Raw genomic sequence first — 22,226 nt, 5'->3', positions numbered from 1 at the left:
ACCTGGCACAAGCTTCAAACAGGGAGTTTAAATCGATTTTCTTCCTTTATATTTGCCTTGCAAGCTGATTAGTAACTACTAAGCTAATTTTTGGTGAATAAAATTACTGGTTCTCAGGTAAAATCACCAGTTACTGTAACTACAGAGAATGCATGGCAAAACAGATAATCTTTAAATAATGCTTAAGCTTGTGGTTCAGTTAAATTGTTTACAAATTATAACCCCAAATATAACTCATTTCGGAATTTTAGCATAACATGATACAGAAACAATGAATTTACTGCATTATGCTGGAGATACCTGAACTCCACTTATGAAATTTAAACCAGATAAAGAAATCCACAAAAAAATTATTAGCAACTTTTCAAATCCCTGTGGCATCCCAATTAGGCTGTCTAATTATGTCTCTTAGTATCAGAAACCTGAGGGCCTTTCCAGGTAATCTTCTGTTCACCTAATAAATGCACAGTGGTTAGTTCATTTGCTGTACATGAGCCAGATGTTTTTCTTCAAAGTAGTTAATGTTTTGTCTAGGACAGAACATTTTCCAATACATAAATGTCATGTTTTTGGTGCTGAAGGGGAGATTTTCTTCCTTTGTTATTTCTCTCGCAAGCAAATAAAACTAAGAGGAGGAAGAGTGGATATTATCCACTCTGCTCTGCATGCGGAAACTGGAGAGATTCTCAGAAAATATGTCATGGTTTGAGACCAAGCTGCATCTCTGACTTTAGTTGCAACAAGCTGCTTTATGCACTTCAATAAGCGGCTTGGCTCACCAGAAATGGTTAGTGGAACTGCAGACCAGTCAGCCATAAGAGGTAAGGATTACAAACTATTCTGTATTATAAAGGCACTGAGATAAGGTTAAACATTCAGAATTTTGAAGATGACAAAAGTGGAATAAATGTCTTTGGAGCATAGGAAGCTGTTCCTATGCTCATGTTCATGAGTCATCAGTAGAAAATGTAGAGGTTTGAGTTAGGTAGTATTCTCATTATATCTAGATATATCTAGGACTGAATTTGGGGTCTTCTGAGTACAAAGACTTTGTTTTGCCCTTAATTATCTTCCTCTTCCACTGTTCCTAAGAAAACATCAAATTTTCACACCTTAGATTTTCTGTTTTGGAGGTAGAAATTCCTCATTTTCTGAAGATGACCTAAAGTGCAACAGATAATATTAATCTGCTATTATTTTCTCTCCTCTTATCTTCTAGTCTACATACTATAAATCTGTTTGTAATGCAAACTATATTTTATACTCACAGAATTTGGATATAATTAAGCCTAAAAGCACTAAGATTTCCCAGGGCCACAAAATCTAATTATATGGAAATATCAAATATATTGCTGATATTCATGAATATTTATTTTGTTATTGCATTTTTGGAGTTCCGTTTCAATGTAAGGTCCCATAGGCTCTTTGGAAAAGAGACAAAATTACAAATTGTACATGGATATGCGAGTGTTTCCTCTGGATATTGCAAAACCAAACAAACAAAACCTTGTGGTCAATCTGTGATGTTAATTCCCCTTTTTTATTGTTCCATCCTGTGTGAAGTGGCAGCTTAAACATGTATGTCATCTGATGCTCAATAATGTAGACTTTAATGGTAAAATAACTACAAATGAAGTTACATTGACTTTACAATGAATTTACACTGACTACAGATTATATTTATTTCTATGTATGCCCTTTTCATCATTCTTCTTTTAAAAAAGTCCCAGCAGCAGTTTTAAGGTTCTACATTTAGGCAAGAAAAACGAAATGCACAGGTACAGTATAGGTGGTACCTTGCTCAATAGTAGTAACTGTGAGAGGGATCTTGGAGTCCTAGTGGACAACCATTTAAATATAAGCTAGCAGTGTGCAGCAGCTGCCAAAAGAGCCAACACAGTTCTAGGCTACATAAACAGAGGGATAGAATCAAGATCACGCGAAGTGTTAATACCACTTGATAATTCCTTGGCAAGGCCATACTTGGAATACTGCATTCAGTTTTGGTCACCACGATGTAAAACAAATGTGGAGACTCTAGAAAGAGTGCACAGAAGAGCAACAAACATGATTAGGGAACTGGAGACTAAAACATATGAAGAACGGTTGTAGGAACTGGGTATGTCTAGTTTAATGAAAAGAAGGACTAGAGGACACATGATAGCAGTGTTCCAATATCTCACAAAGAAGAGAAAGTCAAACTATTCTCCAAGGCACCTGAGGGTAGAACAAGAAGCTATGGATGGAAACTAATCAAGGAGAGAAGCAAATTAGAACTGAGGAGAAATTTCCTAACAGTTAGAACAATTAATCAGTGGAACAGCTTGCCTCCAGAAGTTGTGAATGCCCCAACACTGGAAGTCTTTAAGAAGATGTTAGACAGCCATTTGTCTGAGACGGTATAAGGTTTCCTGCCTAGGCAGGGGGTTGGACTAGAAGACCTCCAAGGTCCCTTCCAACTCTGCTATTGTATATTGTAAGGAAAGGAGAACAAGGATGGCATCCAGACATAAAATTGGCCATAACAGAAACATTGAGGATGTATATCCTTTTAAGACGTACATTAAAATACATTATACACTATAAACTGTAGTTATTTTATAAAGGAAAGAACAAAATGCATGTATGAATTACAGCTATTTTGAGTAATAATGCATGCAAATAATAAAAAAAAGTAATCTCAGTATACCATGGAAGGAGAATCAAATAAAATTCAGCACATTTTATCAACCACAATCACATTTTATCCATCATGCAAATATTCTTACAAGAATGCCTTACCATGGTTTAATAACAGGTCTGGAAACTCAGACTTACCCCAATCATGTAGCTGAACAGAATATTGGAATATATATAAGAATGATCCAGATTTGTGTGTGGCCTTTAAAAATGGCTGCGTTAATAGCATCATCACTTTTCGAATTTATCTGAAGGCATTAGATAATATTTCACTAAAATACGCAACCCAGGAATTGTAGATTTCTAGATAATGTCTTGTTTTTCAGAGACTTCATCTACTTTTAGACAAAAGTTGAGGGACTTTATCCCACATAATATTTAAGCAACTATTTTACATTTATTTTACTTGTATAAAATAAAAATAGATGGCAAAATAAATCAATTTTAAATTTATTTTAAGATACCGTACAGTCTCCTCCCTCTGTTTGAAATGTATAGGACTCCTAAGCTCACAGCAATTGTGCCCTCTAGGTACCTAAAACCTTTTTTTAAATTGTTATGGAAGAAATAGCTCTGTTCTCCCTATTGCAGCTGGGGCACTCCTCATTTGAACCTTGTGCTTTAACAAACATTCTTGAAAGATAGGTTCTCCACATTTTGTTGTGCAGTCTTCATTAATGCCAGCTCTATTCCCAGAAAATCTATTATATAAGTAGCAACGTACAAAAAGAGAGGAGCAGGTATATTTAGATCCTGATAGTTAAAAGAAGAATGGCAATATGGGCCATCCACAGGAAATTGCTTAGGTGTAAAAGAATTTAGAGCTGACTTTGGAGAAAGAAAGAAAGAAAGAAAGAAAGAAAGAAAGAAAGAAAGAAAGAAAGAAAGAAAGAAAGAAAGAAAGAAAGAAAGAAAGAAAGAAAGAAAGAAAGAAGGAAGGAAAGAAGGAAAGAAAGAAAGAAAGAAAGAAGGAAAGAAGGAGCAAGCCATTAATAGGAGGCATGGAGTAGAGATTACACAGTTCAGAGATTGAAGGTAGTTTGAGAAAAACCTCAGAATAACCCAGACTTCATTTTTGTTTAGTACGAGGTGGGACAGAGAGAAAATTGGAGTTTTCAAGTTCCTAATAATATACCCTACAAAAATTAAACACTATTTCAGAAATCCTTGAGATATGTGTTTCCCTCCCGCCCTGGAGTAGTAGAATGAATTGGTCTGCTAGTACCAGTAGTTCCCTGATTGGGATTTAAAATGCCATTTGCAGTTATGGTTGCCTTCTGATTTCCTATTTTACCCTTACGGGAAACCCTAACATTGCAATACATCTGTCCAAACGGTGCTTTTTCGGAAGGTGCTTTTTTGCAAGTGGACTTCACTTTTGCAAGTGAAGACGCTCCTTGAATGAGAAGCGAAACGTTTTTGAGGAAAAACAAAGGAAGTCTAATTGCCTTTTGAAAAAGCAATTTGTGACATCCGTCATCTGAGAATCTCCATACACTTTTATGATACATCTGCTCTCAGTGGAGAGGATAGGAGAAGAATGAATAAGAATAGCCTCCATCCGCAAAGCAATCCCAGGCTAGAACTGGTTTGCCCATCATGCAGTAAGACTTTTTCATATTCTAGGATCATGATGGCAAACCTACGGCACACATGCCACAGGTGGCACACAGCACCCTCTCTGGGCATGCGAGCCATCTCCCTTGTTCAGCTCCGCAGAGCATGAATGTGCGCTGACTGTCAGCCAGCTAATCTTCGGGTCTGCCACGCGGGAGGGCACACACATGCCTGGATGGTGGGGCTCATGTGGGAGGCATGCACTAATTGCATTATTGGGGTTTGGGGCATGCGCACATTCGCACGTGCATGCACACACTTTGGGCATTCAGTCCGGAAAAGGTTAACCATAATTGTTCTAGGATATTATGTCTGTATGTTGAGAACTTAGCTTTCACTTCTTGATGAGAACTAGTCAAAAAATACCATCTCCACCTTTTGTTCATTGGAGGCAACCCATTTGTCCTCCAAGAAGAAAAGGTTCTGGCGGCAACCTGGGATAAAATATATCTCTGCATGGCTTTCATTTTCCACTGTTCATGAATTACATTTCATGAGAAAAATATTATTTGTCAGTGAACTCAGATATAATCACTAATTGAGCAGGTAGAAACTAGCATTCAGTTGTGAATGGTGAGAGTTTAAAAACAGATAATATAACAAGTTGAATGCTAGCATACTTATGTAAGTAAAAGTTAATGGTTTTTTAAGAAAACATTACTTCATTTCTCTGCAATTCCTGCAGTTATCCCAGGTGCTGCAGTGCAATATTATAACACAATACAGAATCATCGCATATTTTCCTCATGCTGCTGCCAAACAACTGATTTGTGAGAAAGTCAATGAGCCCTTTTTTAGTTTATAGAAATGCACACCTATCAATTTAGGGTCTAAAAACTCATGGAAAATTCCCAAAGGTGATTTATTTTTCATTTATCTTTATTTAGGTCTCTATCTCTGATCAACTACCATAGCTAAGCTGTTTTGATCTATGTGTTTAATTGGTTCTCTTTATCTAGTTTTAGAAATTGTGTGATAAACAGATCATATAGTAATAACTGTGAGAGGGATCTTGGAAACCTAGTGGACAACCATTTAAACATGAGCCAGCAGTGTGCAGCAGCTGCCAAAAAAGCCAACACAGTTCTAGGCTGCATAAACAGAGAGATAGAATCAAGATCACGTGAAGTCTTAATACCACTTTATAATGCCTTGGTAAGGCTACACTTGGAAAACTGCCTCCAGTTTTGATCGCCACGGTGCAAAATGGATGTGGAGACTCTAGAAAGAGTGCAGAGAAGAGCAACAAAGCTGATTAGGGGACTGGAGGCTAAAACACATGAAGAACGGTTGCAAGAATTGAGTATGTCTAATGAAAAGAAGGACTGGGTTGACATGATAGTAGAGTTCTAATATCTCAGGGGTAGCCACAAAGAAGAGGGAGTCAAACTACTCTCCAAACTACTCTCCAAAGCAACTGAGGATAGAACAAGAAGCAATGGGTGGAAACTAATCAAGGAATTTAGAACTGAGGAGAAATTTTCTGACAGTTAGAACAATTAATCAGTGGAACAACTTGCCTCCAGAAGTTGTGAATGCTCCAACACTGGAAGTTTTTAAGAAGATACTGGATAACCATTTGTCCGAAGTGGTGTACGGTTTCCTGCCTAGGCAGGGGGTTGGACTAGAAGACCTCCAAGGTCCCTTCCAACTCTGTTATTCTATTTCTATATTTTAGGTCATAGTTATGCAGAAACATTGAAAATTCAGAAGGTTCACAAATCTTTGAGCACCCACAATTTCAGTCAAAAAAATAAGGTCATTTGCTTCTTTGCATTTCATTGAAAAACACCACTTCATGTGTTGTTTGTATTGAAATCTCCTATTTGAAAGGCAAGCAGTACAACAGATTCATTTTTGATAATTGGCTGGTTGTCTTTGAACATTGTTTAGCATTTAAAAATGTTACATTCTATTCAGGTTTTACAACGGGGTGTGCTTTTTGATACCAGCAAATGGAAACACACACCTCATAATAAAGGAAACCGATTCTTGCTGAGAAAGTTTCTTTTTAGTTTCTTCTTTTTGGGTGTAACTTCTTAGAATTTCCTCTTAGTATTAAAAGGGAAGGGAGTTTCCTCATTTTAGTCAAATGTTCCATAAATTAGAACCTTCTTTTCCCCTAAAGCTATGATTCAACTGGCTAAGCCTCAGGTGGAGATTTAGAAGCCCAGGTTAGTGAATAATCCTGTTGTACTCTGTGAATATTGTGAATAACGCAACAGGCCCATCACTCCTAAATGCTGAGCAAACAGTGCAAATTGTGACTCCTTCTTATGAATTAGTAGAAATGGGCCTCAAACAAGAAATAGGGGACATTTATATTTCTATATGAATCAATACACTTATCCTACCCAATGCTGCCAAGTCTGAGTGAGGTTTCCAATAAGCCATCTTTTATTGACCTTAAAACTGCTGGCAATTTCTGGGAATTGAAAGGGGAGAATTTCGAATTGGAGAAGTTCCTGGGGTTTCATGACCAGAGGGAAGAGGAATGGCCATCTAGAGTTTCACTCAAATGGGAAAATTGTGACAGGGAAAGCAAGAGAAATAGAATACAACAAAGCTTGAAACTGCGGTTTAAAGAGCAGGGATTTTGCTGGCTTAATAGGAAAAAGAAAGTTGAAATAGAGAACAACTAGAGATGAGAAATATGGAATAATAGTCTTCAGTTGCTGAGTTTCAGAATTCTCTAGATGGGAAAGCAGTTTCAAAGAAAAGCAAAAGCAAAAGCCACCATAAAACATTAATAAAAGTTTTTCTGTGGCTCTTTAGATTGCATGAAACATTCATGTTGAGCATCATTTATTTTCACTTCTTTTCCAGCTTTCTGAACTTTTGCTGCCATCACATGGCAAGAATGTAGAAATAAGCCATTTCAGTAAAAAGAAGTTCTATAAGAACATAGACTAAAAGCTGTTTGATTACTTCCGTAAATTTAGGCCATATAAAATCTTCATTCAAGATCTTTTGTAGTCCAACTCACAATCCTACAGCAATAAATATTGCAGCAGGCGCGTATCAGCTCTGTAACTCTACAATCTCATAGTTAGCTGGAAGGTAATTTACGCCAGTTAGTTCAAAGTTAATTTAGTTTCTCTTAAAACCTACCAAGCATAATAAAATAAAATTATTCTCAGCTGTCATATAAAACAAGATACATTTTTGCAGTTTCATTTAGTTTGGCTTTTATATTTATTCATCCAACCATGCATTCAGTTTTAGCTGGTTGTGGTTGGTCATTCTTAGTAAGCTACAATAAATTTTTCCCATAAATTTTCAATAATATGTCAACAGTATATTCCAAAGTATATAGTCAAAAATTTAAATCATAACATATGAAAAATATAAAAATATAACTAAGCAAATGATATGGCCCCGTTATAATAAAAATAAATATTACATTGGTAATAAAAGTTGGTTTATGTATGTAGGAATTGATTATTTTTCATATTATTAGATCACTGTCTGAAAAAGATAATTATTTTTTAAAATAAAGAATTCTTCCATTTCTGACCTAACCAATTTTTTCAGCAATACATTTTCTGTCAATCCATATCTGACCTGCTAAATGCACATAAATTGTGTTGTTCATTTCTCGTGTAGAATACAAAGCAAGCTACATTCGAAGTCGTTCGATTCGCTCAGTGTCTGTTGAGCTTGATGGGAAGGTGTATAATTTGGATTTGGAGGATGGCTATCAACCTGTTTTACCATGGAATGTCACAAAAAAGCCCCAAAATAGTCAAGAATCAGAAGGAGGAGGAGAAGTTGATGATGCTAAGGATATGGAGGAATTCAGTGGCACTGGCAGTATTTTAGAGAACACAGCACCAAATTTAATAAAAGTGACACATAGGTAAGTCTTTGAAGAGATTAATTCGTAGGTTGTTTTTTATTATTTATATACTTGAATATGTATGTATGTGGCGCAGTGGTTAAATGCAGCACTGCAGGCTACTGCTAGATCAGCAGGTCAGCGGTTCAAATCTCACCGGCTCAGGGTTGACTCAGCCTTCCATCCTTCCGAGGTGGGTAAAATGAGGACCCAGATTGTTGGGGGCAATATGCTGACTCTCTGTAAACCGCTTAGAGAGGCCTGAAAGGCCTATGAAGCGGTATATAAGTCTACTGCTATTGCTATTGCTATTGCTATTGCTATTGCTATATATATATATATATATATATATATATATATATATATATATATATATATATATATATATATATATATATATATATATATATATATATATATATATATATACATACATACATACATACATACATACATACATACATACATACATACATACATACATACATATATATATATATATATATATATATATATACTTAAAGTCACAACCCCTGGTATGCCCAAGTATGGGAGGAAGGTCACACCTCCCATACTTGGGCATACCAGGGGTTGTGACTTTAAGTATATACCTCCCATCCTGGCTGGCTGATAAGGAGTCGTTCTCTGTAGCTCAAATGGTTAACTCCCTGCCTGGGAGGCAATGGAGCACAGGTTCGATTCCCAAACATGGGTATGGCTAGCTGATGAGAGCTAAATAGCTTGAAATAGATCTATACTAGTCTCCCTTTATTTATTTATCAGCATAAATATAACATATATATATACACACACATTTACATACGTACGTGCATGCATGCATACATACATACATACATACATACATACATACATACATACATATATATATATATATATATATATATATATATATATATATATATTTGTGTTGTTTTTTTTTATTTTATTTGTGCTGATAAATAAATAAAGGAAGACTAGTATAGATCTATTTCAAGCTATTTAGCTCTCATCAGCTAGCCATATCCTTACTGGGATTCGAACCTGTGCTCTATTGCCTCCCAGGCAGGGAGTTAACCATTTGAGCTAACCACACTTGGGCATACCAGGGGTTGTGACTTTAAGTATATATATATATATATATATATATATATATATATATATATATATATATATATATATATATATATATATATATATATATATATATATATATATATATATATATATATATATATATATAATTCAACATTATTTGTACATACAAACATATATAGTTCTATGTATCAGGGTCATTCTATCTATCGGGGACATTAGTACATTGCATTGTAGACAAGAAAGGAGGAAAAATTGCAAGTTACAAATCTGGTATTAAAGAATATAGGTTGCTAAAGATTGAACTGTTGGATTGTTGCTGTTCTCTGAGTGTAATGGCTAGTCTAATGAAAAGAAGGACCAGTGAATAGCAGTGTTCCCATTTTTGAGGGGCTGCCACAGAGAGAAGGGGGTCAAGCTATTTTCCAAAGCACCTGAAGGCCAGACAAGGGATACTGGATGGAAACTGAACAAGGAGAGATTCAACCTAAAAATAAGGAGAACTTTTCTGACAGTGAGAATAATCAACCGGTGAAACAGCTTGCCTTCAGAAGTTGTGGGAACTTCGTCACCGGAAGCTTTCAAGAAGAGACTGGACTGCCATTTGTCAGAAATGGTTTAGGATCTCCTGCTTGGGAAGGGGGGGGGGGTGTTGGACCAGAAGACCTACAAGGTCCCTTCCAACTCTATTAATCTGTTAAGTAAGAAAGATACCCTAATCAAGGAAGAAACCATACCTCAATCAAGGCTACATATAAACAACCAGTATATTCTATTCTTCAATGCATATTACCTAGTCTGATAATGAAAAAAATGGTTGAAGAACACCAAGAGCCCTGGAGAGGAAGAGTCCATGCTTCTTTTCAGCCTTAATATATGGGAATAAATAAGCAAAATCTCCTTCAATGATCAGGGCCTTGATTAGGCGAAGAGGCATATGTGGGTAAATGAAATTGTGGATTATGTTGGACATGTATATGTCCAGAAGGGTCTCCCAGTGTGAAAGAACCCTCCATCATGCAGTGGGTAGACAATGGCTAAGATGGTAATGGTGATGATACAAGCAAAACATTAGGCTTAACCCAATGAGCTAGGTGTATATTTCCTTAACTGCATTGTGTAATCCCCGTAGTAAGAGGGCTTCAATATCCAACAAATAAGGTCCTGTTTGTGTCCGCTTAAGAATTAAACATACTATAACATAAAGTATATAAGCTTTAGAGTTTTCCATACAGTTGTGACGGGAACTTCTGTTGCTAATTAATGCAGTGTGTCATCAGGCAACCAACTTTACAACCTTTTTCATTCATTAAACAAATTTGGCTTCCCCACATTGACTTTGCTTATTGGAAGCTGGCTGGGAAACTCACATGGCATTTACGTGATGCTCTGATGATGCCACTGCTGTAAATGCAGACTGGTTGCCAAGCGCCTGGTTGTCGTCAGTGACTGCAGGCATGCTGCGACGATTGTAAGTGAGCGGTTGTGAGAGGCGCTTTTTTCCAATGCCATCATATGTTCAAACTGTTACTAAACGAATGGGCATAAGTAGAGGACCACCTGTAGGATGGCTACACCTAAGAACAAGGTTGCCTAATATATTTTGTTAAATGTTTGTCTACATTCTGGGAATCTGACCGATCATAGCAGCCAATCTATACTCAAGATCACACATGTGCCAGTGTTTGTGTTTATACTCAGGCTTCTCAACCATTAGTAAGCTTTTACTTTTTCTTTTCTTTTCCAAAAAAATGTTTATAGTGATTTTTTTCCTCCAAGTAATTCAAGACAGCACCCTTGGTTTTTCACTACTGACATTTCAGCCGCACAACAAACTTCAGTTTCCATTGCACAGATTGTTTACTCTGGGTTGCAGTAGGGGAGTTGCCCCTGTTTCTTTCCTGGAGTCACATTAGCTGAGCTAGCTCAATAAAACACGATCTTCATGAATGTAATGGGTCTGTTTCCAACATCTAGTCATTGCCTCCAGTATGATGACCTTTCTCTCTCTCTTTTTTTTTTTTGAACAGATGCTATATTTTAGAGAATGACACTGTTCAATGCGACACAGACTTATATAAATCATTGCAAGCCTGGAAGGACCATAAGCTTCATATAGACCACGAGGTTAGTGTTTATGGCCATGTGAATCACCATTTGAATCACATTTCCAAATTCTAAGGAACCTTAAGTGGACTTTTTTTGTCAGGCTTTACTCTCAACAGGCATGATCTCAGTATTGTCAGACCCCTCCCCCCAAAAAATCCCTGTGTCAGGGTTCCAAGTAACACCCCCAATGAAAGAGGACTCCGAGGCTTGAAGTTCCTCTAAAGTTCCATCTTATTAGAGATATCATATTGGCACATCTAGGAAAACCTGAATCTGAAAGTTTCCAGGTTTTCCCCGGTTCCAACACAAATCCGCGAAGCCCCTATCCACGGAGACATAAGCGCGAAGACTAATTTGCGCCGTTCTAAGTGCTAAGGAAAAACGCGACCCTACCGCGATGACATAATCGCGGAGGGCAAATCCGCGCATTCCCAAGCATTCAGTACCCTAAACCTAACCCTAAACCCAACCCTAAACCTAACCCTAAACCTAACCCTAAATCTAACGCTAAACCTAACCCTAAAACAAACCCTAAAACAAACCCCTAAACCTAATCCTAACCCTTACCTTAATTGAAATCGGCTTTCTGCCGCGGCGCCGTTTTAAAGCGCCCTTCTGTTGCCGCGCTGTTGTCGCGGCGGTGATGACGGCGGTGATGACGTCGCGGCTTTAGTGCCACGATTTTATCACCGCGATTTTGACGAGCGTGGTTTTGTCGTGCCACAGTTTTCCCCACCCAAAAGAAAGTCCAAGCCCCTCCCCAGTGCCCACATGTCTGTCATATAGCCCAATCATGCACCATCCCAACTTTAGATGCCTCCCAGTCACACCCCTCAAGGTACAGGCAAGATGTCCTTGACTCTCTGAGAAAGGAGTGTTATTTTGACTGTATATCTCCCATACGCCGTATAATCTGCCCTCCCATTTTCCCACAGCATTGAATGTGTGCAGGCCAGAAGGCCCAATACAAAAGATGACTCCCAGGCCTGACAACGTATTTAATAAAAGCAAGGCCGAATGCTAAATAGTCTGATACCAGCTTTGGATGATGTCTGGATCCACTTTGAAATGAGAACGTCTTAGAATAGAGCTGCTTTTTGATGATCGATTTAGCAGCCTGTGATTCAGGCAATTATGCTGACCAAACCAGGCTGCATATAATGGTGCATATTTAGCCCTTTTATTCCTGGAAGAACTTCAAACAGAAGTGAACATCTTCTTAACACAGTTTTCCTTAATGAAGCCATAATCATCAGTTCTTCCTTTTGCCACATTCTGCATTGCCCTAAAGAATCTTAATCCTCTGGATATGATTTTAGGGGTAGAGGAAGCCAGAGGACCTGAAAAGTATTTATGTTCGTGGAGGCCTCTGCTCAGTCCCAAATCCTTCTGAAAATAAAAGGGCATTGTTGAAGCTAATTTAATATCCCTAATTACATAATGCACTAAAAGGGCAGCACAGAAAGCATGTGGATAAGAAGCTTCAGAACAAGTGGGCATAAAACTATGCATTAACAGTATGTTAAAGACTGATAACTGGCCTGTTTTTCCTATTTTCCTCTTGCTCTCAAAGTGCATATATAAACACACAGTACCTACAAGCAGTATTTGTCTTTGACAATTAAGAGATGCAAATCATTTCCCCCAGATTTTTTAAAATTAATTTTCCCATAGATCAGGGTTTCCAAACTTGGGAACTTTAAGACTTCTAGACTTAAACTACATAGATCATTGAACTCTCCTGATACATGATACTTTTCAATTACTTGTTGATCAATTAAAATAACCCCTAACTTAAAAAATAATAACAAATCAAAAAATGAGTCATCTTATAGTCTGGAAAAAACCACATGCATTTAAAAAAAAATCAATTTACTTGTATGTGCTAGTATAAATGGCCCTGCCTTGGCTCAATCTCATTGCCTGCCAAGGTTTTCTTGTAAATAAAGAAAAGTGGTGGATATATTTTTTTCTTTCACCTCTGCTATAATTACAGCAGTTAGTTATTCTTCCCCCAAATGTCAAACGTTATGTTCCTTGCTAGAAAATGTCCTTGCTGCTTATTCCAAATTTCTACCAGTGAACTGTGTAGATAATGCAACACATGGTAATTGTAGTAACAATCTGTATTTCTGTCTAAAGTTTTTAGCATAAACTCTCTTTTCAAAAAAAAACCATGTTAAAATAGAATAATTGGGATACAGAGAGGTTTTGAAGAAAGGAATTTAATGCCTAGTGTCTAGACAAGTTGAATGATAGAAACCAAATAAAATCAATTTTGCATCCATCCCTTTGTTCTCATTTTTTATTATTAGATTGAAACTCTACAAAACAAAATTAAAAACCTTCGAGAGGTAAGAGGTCATCTAAAGAAGAAGCGACCGGAGGAATGTGATTGTAACAAGATAAGGTACTTTCTCTTTGGTTTCAGAAACTGCAATAAGCAGGAAGTGGCTATGAATTTAGGCAGAGGTATATAAGGCACAAGACTATTTAGCAAACACAGCCATCCTCTTATTAAAGTCAGTTATTCCAATGCCTTGATAATCCCAGTGCCTTATCGTGTCCAGTCCTGCAGTGCAGAAAAGAAAACCAAGAAACATATCTGCCTCATCACACACTTCTATTAAAAAAGCAATTTCATTGTATTTATTTTGTACAATTACCGTAAAGGCTATACTATTATGAAAAACAAAAATAACATTTCAGGCCAGTTCCTCTTACCTTGACATGGCCAACAGCCTATTCTCTTTTGGGAGTTCTTTCCAAGTTTCAAATTTTCTAATCTTGGAAAGTAGAAATTAAAGATCTTCAACCTCTTTGGAATAAATAAGCCCCTGGGATTTATACCTAGTGCTTTTTAAATTATCTTGGAACCGAAATTCAATGTTGGAAGAGCTAGAAATACCGGCTACTGATATGTATTACGTATCTTTCAGTCACTCTGATGCCTCCCTGGTTACTTAGATTTTCCACTGGGGAAAAAACTCTGAATGGGGATTCTTATGATCACATCCTTTGGTAACTCAATGATGTTAAACCAGGGAACTAACTGGTTGCCTGCTGTAGAGACTATAGTACTAGGAAAACATGATATGCAAACACTTACCCTGTGCTTAAGTAAATAAATACAAGAACACCACCCATGAGAATTTATTCCAAATTCTCCACTCCTTTGAAAGAAATTTTAAAAACCAATTCCCTGCTGTCAAGCTGAATTCAAACTGGCATTTTGCAGCCCTTGTCTGTTTCTAATTAGGGTAAGTAGAAAGCAAATGTTTAGCACAGAGTTGGCCAAAATCCCCTTCAATCAAGATGCTCTTGTGGCCACGGCTTTCCAGTCATTGTCTAAACTCAGGAACTGCAGTATTCACCTCTGAAGTGGGGAAGTCACTTCAAATCTCAGTTGGGTGCTGGGCTGTATTGCTTAGTGGTCCCTTGAAGAAGCTTGTGGGACCTGTTGCCTTCTCCTGCTTAAAACCTTCTATACTCAGATTAGTGTTTTTTTCCCTGCCACTGTGAAACTACTAAATAAGCAGGAAAAGGTGCAGCTTTTTAAAGAGTGAATAGGTTCACACCAAATCTGAAAATAATTTCCAAGCTCCACAGCTTCCTGTTCCATGCATGGAAAAAGCTGGACAAAAGAAGCATAAAATATGTGATATTTGTCCTTCCACTGCCAGACACTCTAGAAAAATAAACTATAGTGATAAGTTTTCAAGCGGAAAGCATGAGACGTAGCTTCTGCTCTTAGATTATTTCGCTTATCAGGGACCTTTCCTTAGTTACTTCTGGAATTATGTTCCCTCTTTCACCACACTTAGCATCCTGGGCTGCTCTTTCAATTCATGGTAGGAGCTGCTCTTGACACTGAGAAAAGAAAGAATATCAATGTATGTTTTAGGCCCAATTAGTGCTACTATTTATTCCGAAGTCATCTAGCAAGCATGGCATCAAACCCACCTCCTGGTTTTCAATAAATGTTTGGTCCAATTATTTCCAACCGTTGTATCCCCACACTCAGGCTTTGTATCTGCCTTCTTTCCAACTCCACATACTGCATTTCAGTGCTTGTAAGTTTTAGTGAGACCCTGATATTTGTAACAGTCTCTACTTCTAATAAAGGTCATAGTAGGAAATACAGCATGATCTGGACCAGGGGTGGGTTGCTACTGTGACGATTCAGTGCAAAAACGTTTTGCTCCACACGCGTGTGCATTTACAGCAAAAAGTTCTGTGCATGCGCAGAACATTACAAAAGGGGGAAAAATACATTTCTGCAATAGAGATTGTTCTGCACATGCACAGAACCAAAAATCAAAATGGCACCGCTGACAATAGAACCAGTTCAGGCGTGTGAGTGGCCAAGTTACTACCACTCGGCCGAACCGGGCCGAACCCACCTCTGATCTGGACAGTGAAGCCCTTCCATTTGACCATGTTGAGATTCAACCTGCCAGCCAGAGCATGAAAGCAACATATCATCCAGCTTCTCTTTCATGTCAATGTCCTTGTCATATTTTTTTACTTTAAAACCAATAAATCCCTATATAAAAAGTATTCCTTCAAAGTAGAAAAATAGAATCTAGTTAGCTTGCTTGCCAACCTCCTCCTCTTCCTCTTCTTTCAATGACACAGTTACAGGGAACTCTTTTTTTAAAAAAAAATACATCAATATCAATACATTAACTGTGGCTTCTGGGTATAATTCATTTTGATACAAACAACAACAATAATAAAAACATTACATTAATCAAACTTATATAATCCTAGTATTGATATACATATTTGTTTCAGTAATTCAATATTTCAATGTTCCATTCTAATGCCAATGATATTATTAAGCGTACATAGTGATACCATCTTTCAACCTCTAGTCTTTCCAAGGAACTCTTAAACTGCAATATAGAGATTCTCTTTCTTTTAGAGTTTGTTGTGTATTTTCTCTTTATTGCATGGAAACAAAGCCAAGTAACTTCCAGCAAAATAAAACAAAGGTTTTGAACCGATCATGTCTCCAATTATAGGTCTGTGTTTTATATTATTATCCTCATTTTCTCAGTTTTATAAGCTGCTCCTAACTTCGGAGTGGAGGAGCACAAGTATAAAAATATAGCAGAAAATAAAATAAAGGATGGTATTTTAGATAATTGTAGAACTGGAAAATTTCTTTTTCAGCTTCCAATCAAAACACAAAGGCAAACTGAGGCACAAAGGATCCGATCTCCATCCTTTCAAGTAAGTGCAGCAGAGTCACCTTAAACGGACAACCCTTGTGAAGTAGTTCCAGTAGTATTTCTGTCTTGCTAATCAAGAAGTCTGAGAAAATTATGAATGTAATCTGCTAAGGTTACTTGGGATCCTGATAGAGAACCGTGCTCCTTTGGCCACACACATACTGAGACTTTCAGACTAACCAGTTGACTTCTTTCATCTACAAAATCAGATTTTAAGAAGACAGCATTGTGCTGAATGAGGTAATATAATTTTGAACTGAACCACTTAAGCATTCAGAAAAAGTGCCTTATCTTTATATCTGTCTGCAATGCAGAAATAAAAAAAACCCTGTATGATTGTGTTACCGAGCATAGCAGAGAGGAACATGGAAGCTAAGCTTTAATAATGTCTGTGGAGTGTAATGTTCCCGTGGTTCGTCCATGAGGCCAATGTTGAGAAAAGACAAGACACAACCTTTCTCGGGATGGAGCGACCCCGATTGAGGGTCTGGTAGCCCCTTTTATTGAGATAGGACAAAGGCAGGAGGAGCAATAGCATGTGCTTAAAAACAGCCTGTAAAAGTACAATTTCTAATCTACTGCTCAGTCTATATATGGTCAAATCCTGGACGTCAATGGTAGGGCACATATCAGAATGTTATGTTATGCACTATCAGGATGTTATGGCGTTTTAGGAGTTTGTTTTCTCCTGTGTGGTTCAGCGTGACTCTGCATGCCCTAGTATGAACTGGACAATGGGTGACACACACCTACACAAGGAACTATATTACAACAGTGGAGATTCTCAAGATTCTTCAGTTGTTCGCAAGGCAACTGAACTTTGTTTTTTCTTGAAGATATTTCACTTCTCATCCAAGAAGCTTCTTCAGTTCTGAATTTTAAATACTTAATGTTTCAAAAGTGGTGGATTCCTCATATAGGACGTCTTCAAGACAAGCGGGGAATAAACAGCCACTTGTCATATATGTTTTCAGGGAGAATTCTGCAGGGACTTGGACTTTATATGACTCACTCTATTACGCAGAGACTTAAAAAAAAAAGATTTGAGAAGTATTTTTAAGGAAATATATCCAGACTAACGTAGCAATGCATAATCTATCTCAGACTGGGGATGAGTGTTGTTGATGCATGCTGTTTGTTTGAAAATTTCTCTTCATGGCGATACATTTATTAGTTCAGTAGAGTTCTACCTCATGGGTTTTGGATTATTGACTGGGAGGCTCTTTTACACACATATAAGCATAATAATGGCCAGATGACCAAAAGGACCAACAAACTTAGTCCTGACAAAGAGGAGTAAATAAAGTTTAAGAGCCCAGTTTGGTGTACAATTAAGGCATCTGACTAGAAACCAGGAGATTGTGAGTTCTAGGCCCACCTTAAGCACAAAGCCAGCAGGTGGCCGTGGGCCAGTCTCTGTCTCTCAGCCCTAAGAAGCAGGCAGTGGCAAATCACTTCCCAAAAATACCCTGCCAAGAAAACTGCAGGGAATAGTCCAGGCACTTACTAGAATTCAAAACTCACTCGATACCCCCCCAAAAAAGAAGAAGATGAAGTTAGCGTCCCAAAATTAACTTTGCGGTTGTTTAAAAACTGAATGAGATGGGAGATGAATCCCTTCTCAGATTGTCCTTGAAGATGTTTCGCTTCTCATCCAAGATAGGCTATTTCGACTGCCAGGCTTCTGGGTCTATAAAGCAGCTGGTTTTATATCTGAGGCAATTTGTGAGTTATTATGAATTCTTGATCTTTGTGTTCAGGAAAACCTTTCAGGAGAAGGATAAGCTATGGCTCCTCCGAGAACAGAGACGAAAGAAGAAACTCAGGAAGCTGCTCAAAAGAATAAAGAATAATGACACGTGTAGCATGCCAGGCCTGACATGCTTCACACATGACAACCAGCACTGGCAGACTGCCCCCTTGTGGACATGTAAGATATATCTCCATGCATGTAAAGCATTTAAAATTATTTAGGAAGTACTTTACAACTGTTGTCAAATGTTAACATTTTATTTGTAGTGGGTCCTTTCTGTGCCTGTACCAGTGCAAACAACAACACATATTGGTGTATGAGGACGATCAATGAGACACACAACTTTCTGTTCTGTGAATTTGCTACTGGCTTCCTTGAGTACTTTGACCTGAACACCGACCCTTACCAGGTAATTAAAAAAAACCCCAAAGGTTCAAAGTTTGCATATGATCAACTTTTCATGACCCATACAAAAAAAAAAAAAAACTGAGTCTGCCCTGGATTTACCAGTTTTCATGACAATAATATCAATTGGCACACTACATTTTGCAGTGGATCAGATATAATCCACCAGTGTTGGCTGCAGGAAACCTTTTCATATATATCAACCTTTCTGTATCTCATGCTTTCTTGATGTCTTCAGATTGCAGGTCCCACAATTTATTCTCCATGTTAAACTTGTAGTTAGTTTTCATTGATGTTTGTGAGATGACAGACTGCCTATAAAATGGCCAACACCTTCTTTTGCCATCCCTTTGAGGCCTCTTCCTAGCCAGCCCGGCAACGGTTGGCTATAAAAGCTGAGTGGAGAGGTTGTCCAGCAGTAGGATTCACAAGGGTAATAGTTGGAGGAGCAGTAGGATGTAAGAAAGAATGGAGTAGAAGGCAGTATTAGCCTTTGAGCCCACACTGGTCCCTAGTATGTGATTTGACTAGGGACCAGGTTTGTCATGTTGGTTCTCTTGTTTTGGAGCCACTAACTTGGGTACACATAAAAAGGGCCTGTGACAATGTTATAAATTAAAGCTTATAATATTAGCATCCTCATGAGGTGAGGATGAAGTTCAGTTCTACAGTTGCCTTCATCACTACTTCCTTTTTCTCCACCAAAACCTCATCTCTGCAGAAAAAGAAAATGGCAGTAGAAGTCTAAGATTGCAATCTACATCTGAGCATTACAAATGCAAGTGCCTTTATCCAATTTCAGGGAGGATCACCCCACCCCCACTTCCCAGCATATTGACAGGGGCCCACCTTTCCCTCTCCCACCCCCTCTTCTAACCAGGAAAAAGCAGAAGCGAACATGATTTCTCTAGGGTGTTTTTAGAACATAGGGCAACCTCACCAGATGTTCCATATCATTCATAGGGAACTGTTTCATTCTGTCATGCAGACTTCTTCTAATCGTTTTCTATCAGGCTTCTATCCCAGGTGGAAGTTGGGGGTGGGTGGGTGAATGTTACAACTCATATGCTCCATAACAGGCTGGTCTGAACTGCATTTATTTAAAATGGGTCTCTTTTATGAAAAAAGCACATTGATTGGCTAGATAGGGAGATTCCCTGTAAACTTTTCACATCAATTCATTTGTCTTTTTTTTTTCCTGTGCACAAAATGATGGCATGTTTTCTGGAGCTGAATGCTAGTCTTCCCCTTTATTATTCCTGCAATTCATTTTAAAAAAAATTAAAATACACTGAAAAAAAGCAGTGCAATCTCTTCTCTGCTCATTAAAACCTGCTATAATTTAAAAATTGTGTCTATGTGCAGCTAATTAATGCAGTAAACACACTGCATAGAGATGTTCTCAACCAACTGCATGTGCAGCTCATGGAACTGAGAAGTTGCAAAGGCCATAAACAATGCAACCCAAGGACCCGAAACATGGAACTTGGTAAGTTCAGTTTTTATTTCACTTTGGTAAGAGGAGTATGCTTAAATAATTTGAATGATACTATTTTAAGTCACTTGTAATATACCTTTAAGTAGTTTAAACAGGAAATCTAAATCAGGGGTAGGTTTTAATCACATACTTAAACTTCATATAAATGTTACGGGAAGTGTCTTTGTTAATTCTAATTAAGAAAGGTGTGATATGAATCTATAAATAAATTGTAGAATTTATCATAGGTCTTACACTGGTAAGATAAATAAGAATACAGACATTGGGAACTTTGTCTCAAGTGATAAAATATTAGTTATTAACTATATGTAGCTTTGTGGATAGCAGTATAAAAAGTGAAGAGAATAGCTTAACTCAATGACTTTATTTAAATTCAGTTTTCCATCACATTGCCTCTGTATCAAACTGCAATAGGGGCATAATAAATGTGAACCAGCTTTGACGTTATTATGGGAATGTAAATTGAATGTGTAGATTCTTAATTCGGCATTGAGCTGCCTTATTCTATATGCAGCTGCTGTGGTTTTGTTGTCTCAAACTTTGGAAAGTGCCACTGCCTTTAAAACAAACTTTTGATAGCCTATTTTACTTTTACAATATGCTTTTTTTGTCTGTGCTTCCATAACCTCTTGTTAATTAGTATTATTTTCTTCATTTAGGTCTTAAAGATGGAAGCTATGAACAATACAGGTACTACAAATAATACGTTTCCCCACCTGCAGAAGTAAATCTACACTAAATACTGAAATAATTCATAGGCAGTTAGAATTAGGTTTTGGTAAGGAGAGCAAAATATTGGATTTCTTTTGGTGCTTTAATGTTAGAAATGTTCAATATTTTATTGCCTACCAAACATGATTTTTTAAATTTATTTCTTTTCTTTTTTTTCCTTTCTTTTCTTTTTTCTTTCTTTCTTTGATAAGGTGTGTGACTAATTTTTCTGTTCTATTGTGTCTCAAAAATTAGGCAGTTTCAACGTCGAAAATGGCCAGAAATGAAAAAATCTTCATCTTCCAAGTCCCTGTAAGTTGGAGTTTATTCGTATAAATCATTAGTTTTTGTTTCTTGTTCTTTTATTTTTATTTCTTTCTTGCACATAGTACATATTTACAACTTCATATATCCTATTTTTAGTCCATCTTCACAGATAGAAGGTTGACAGAATGATGGACCTCATCTAATATTTGGAGTCTCTAGCAAAAGTCTAGAGATTAGGGTTCAATACTAATATGATGGAACCTTCGAAGCGGAATTACTGTATCATGGAGGTCCAATATTTAGAAGAGGATCTTTTTTTTCCTGAATTCTCTGCCTGTTAATCAGAGTGGAATGCTGCCTTAGGCTGCCTATATAGAAGTAGTTCTGACAATCATTCATTTAGTGACCTTCAAAGTTATAGTGACACAGAAAAAAATTACTTTCCCACACTCTCTAGATCAAAATTTAGATGCTTAACAAATGGCATGTATTTATGACAGTTGCATATTCCAGGATCATATGATCACCATTTGTAACATTCCCAGCCGACTCCCTAAAAGCAAAGTCCATGGGGAAGATAGATTTGCTCAACGATCACATGAGTCACTTAACCATAGTGATTCGCTTAACAGTTATGGGTAATTTTAGGTCATAAAATTGGGCAAAACTCACTTAAGAGCTTCCTTGCTTAGGAACAGAAATTTGGAACTCATGGTCATAAGTCAAGAACTTACCTGTTTAGAGCACATTAGGCAAATGTATCAGCTGCCTTCTGGCTGTGCTAATCTAAAGCAAAAGCTGGAGCTCAAACTTGAGTCCAATCTTAAATATCAGATTACAGCTACAGGTAGTCCCTAGTTAATAATGGTAATTGGCATTGGAATTTCCATTACCTTACTATGCATTGGTAAAGCAGAATATTATTGAGCACACATTTTAGCAACAGCAATTCTAGCAGACCCTGGTTACTGTAGTTAAGTAAATCATTCCAGATCATTAAATGAGAACCTCATGCAACTG

The 22,226-nt window shown here is 37.4% G+C and overlaps 1 protein-coding gene across 6 annotated transcripts in view; it reads left to right on the top strand.

The window, feature by feature from the left end:
• Nucleotides 1–22,226, top strand: part of SULF2 (sulfatase 2) — a 275,220-nt gene that overhangs the window by 251,536 nt on the left and 1,458 nt on the right. For all 6 annotated transcript variants that reach the window (XM_087720445.1, XM_087720443.1, XM_087720442.1 and 3 more), the window contains 9 exons: nucleotides 7,903–8,155; nucleotides 11,257–11,353; nucleotides 13,651–13,745; nucleotides 16,514–16,573; nucleotides 18,333–18,502; nucleotides 18,592–18,734; nucleotides 20,096–20,219; nucleotides 20,888–20,918; nucleotides 21,195–21,251. In XM_087720445.1, coding sequence (XP_087576571.1) covers nucleotides 7,903–8,155; nucleotides 11,257–11,353; nucleotides 13,651–13,745; nucleotides 16,514–16,573; nucleotides 18,333–18,502; nucleotides 18,592–18,734; nucleotides 20,096–20,219; nucleotides 20,888–20,918; nucleotides 21,195–21,251 — 1,030 coding nt within the window. The remainder of the gene's footprint in view (nucleotides 1–7,902; nucleotides 8,156–11,256; nucleotides 11,354–13,650; nucleotides 13,746–16,513; nucleotides 16,574–18,332; nucleotides 18,503–18,591; nucleotides 18,735–20,095; nucleotides 20,220–20,887; nucleotides 20,919–21,194; nucleotides 21,252–22,226) is intronic.

This window comes from Thamnophis sirtalis, unplaced genomic scaffold (genome assembly GCF_051295495.1).
Source record: "Thamnophis sirtalis isolate CommonGarterSnake01/CBP01778 unplaced genomic scaffold, rThaSir2_p1.2 scaffold_7, whole genome shotgun sequence".
Lineage (NCBI taxonomy): Eukaryota > Metazoa > Chordata > Lepidosauria > Squamata > Natricidae > Thamnophis > Thamnophis sirtalis.
Note: the sequence above shows the minus strand (reverse complement) of the source record. Positions and strands in the feature narration are given on the sequence as shown.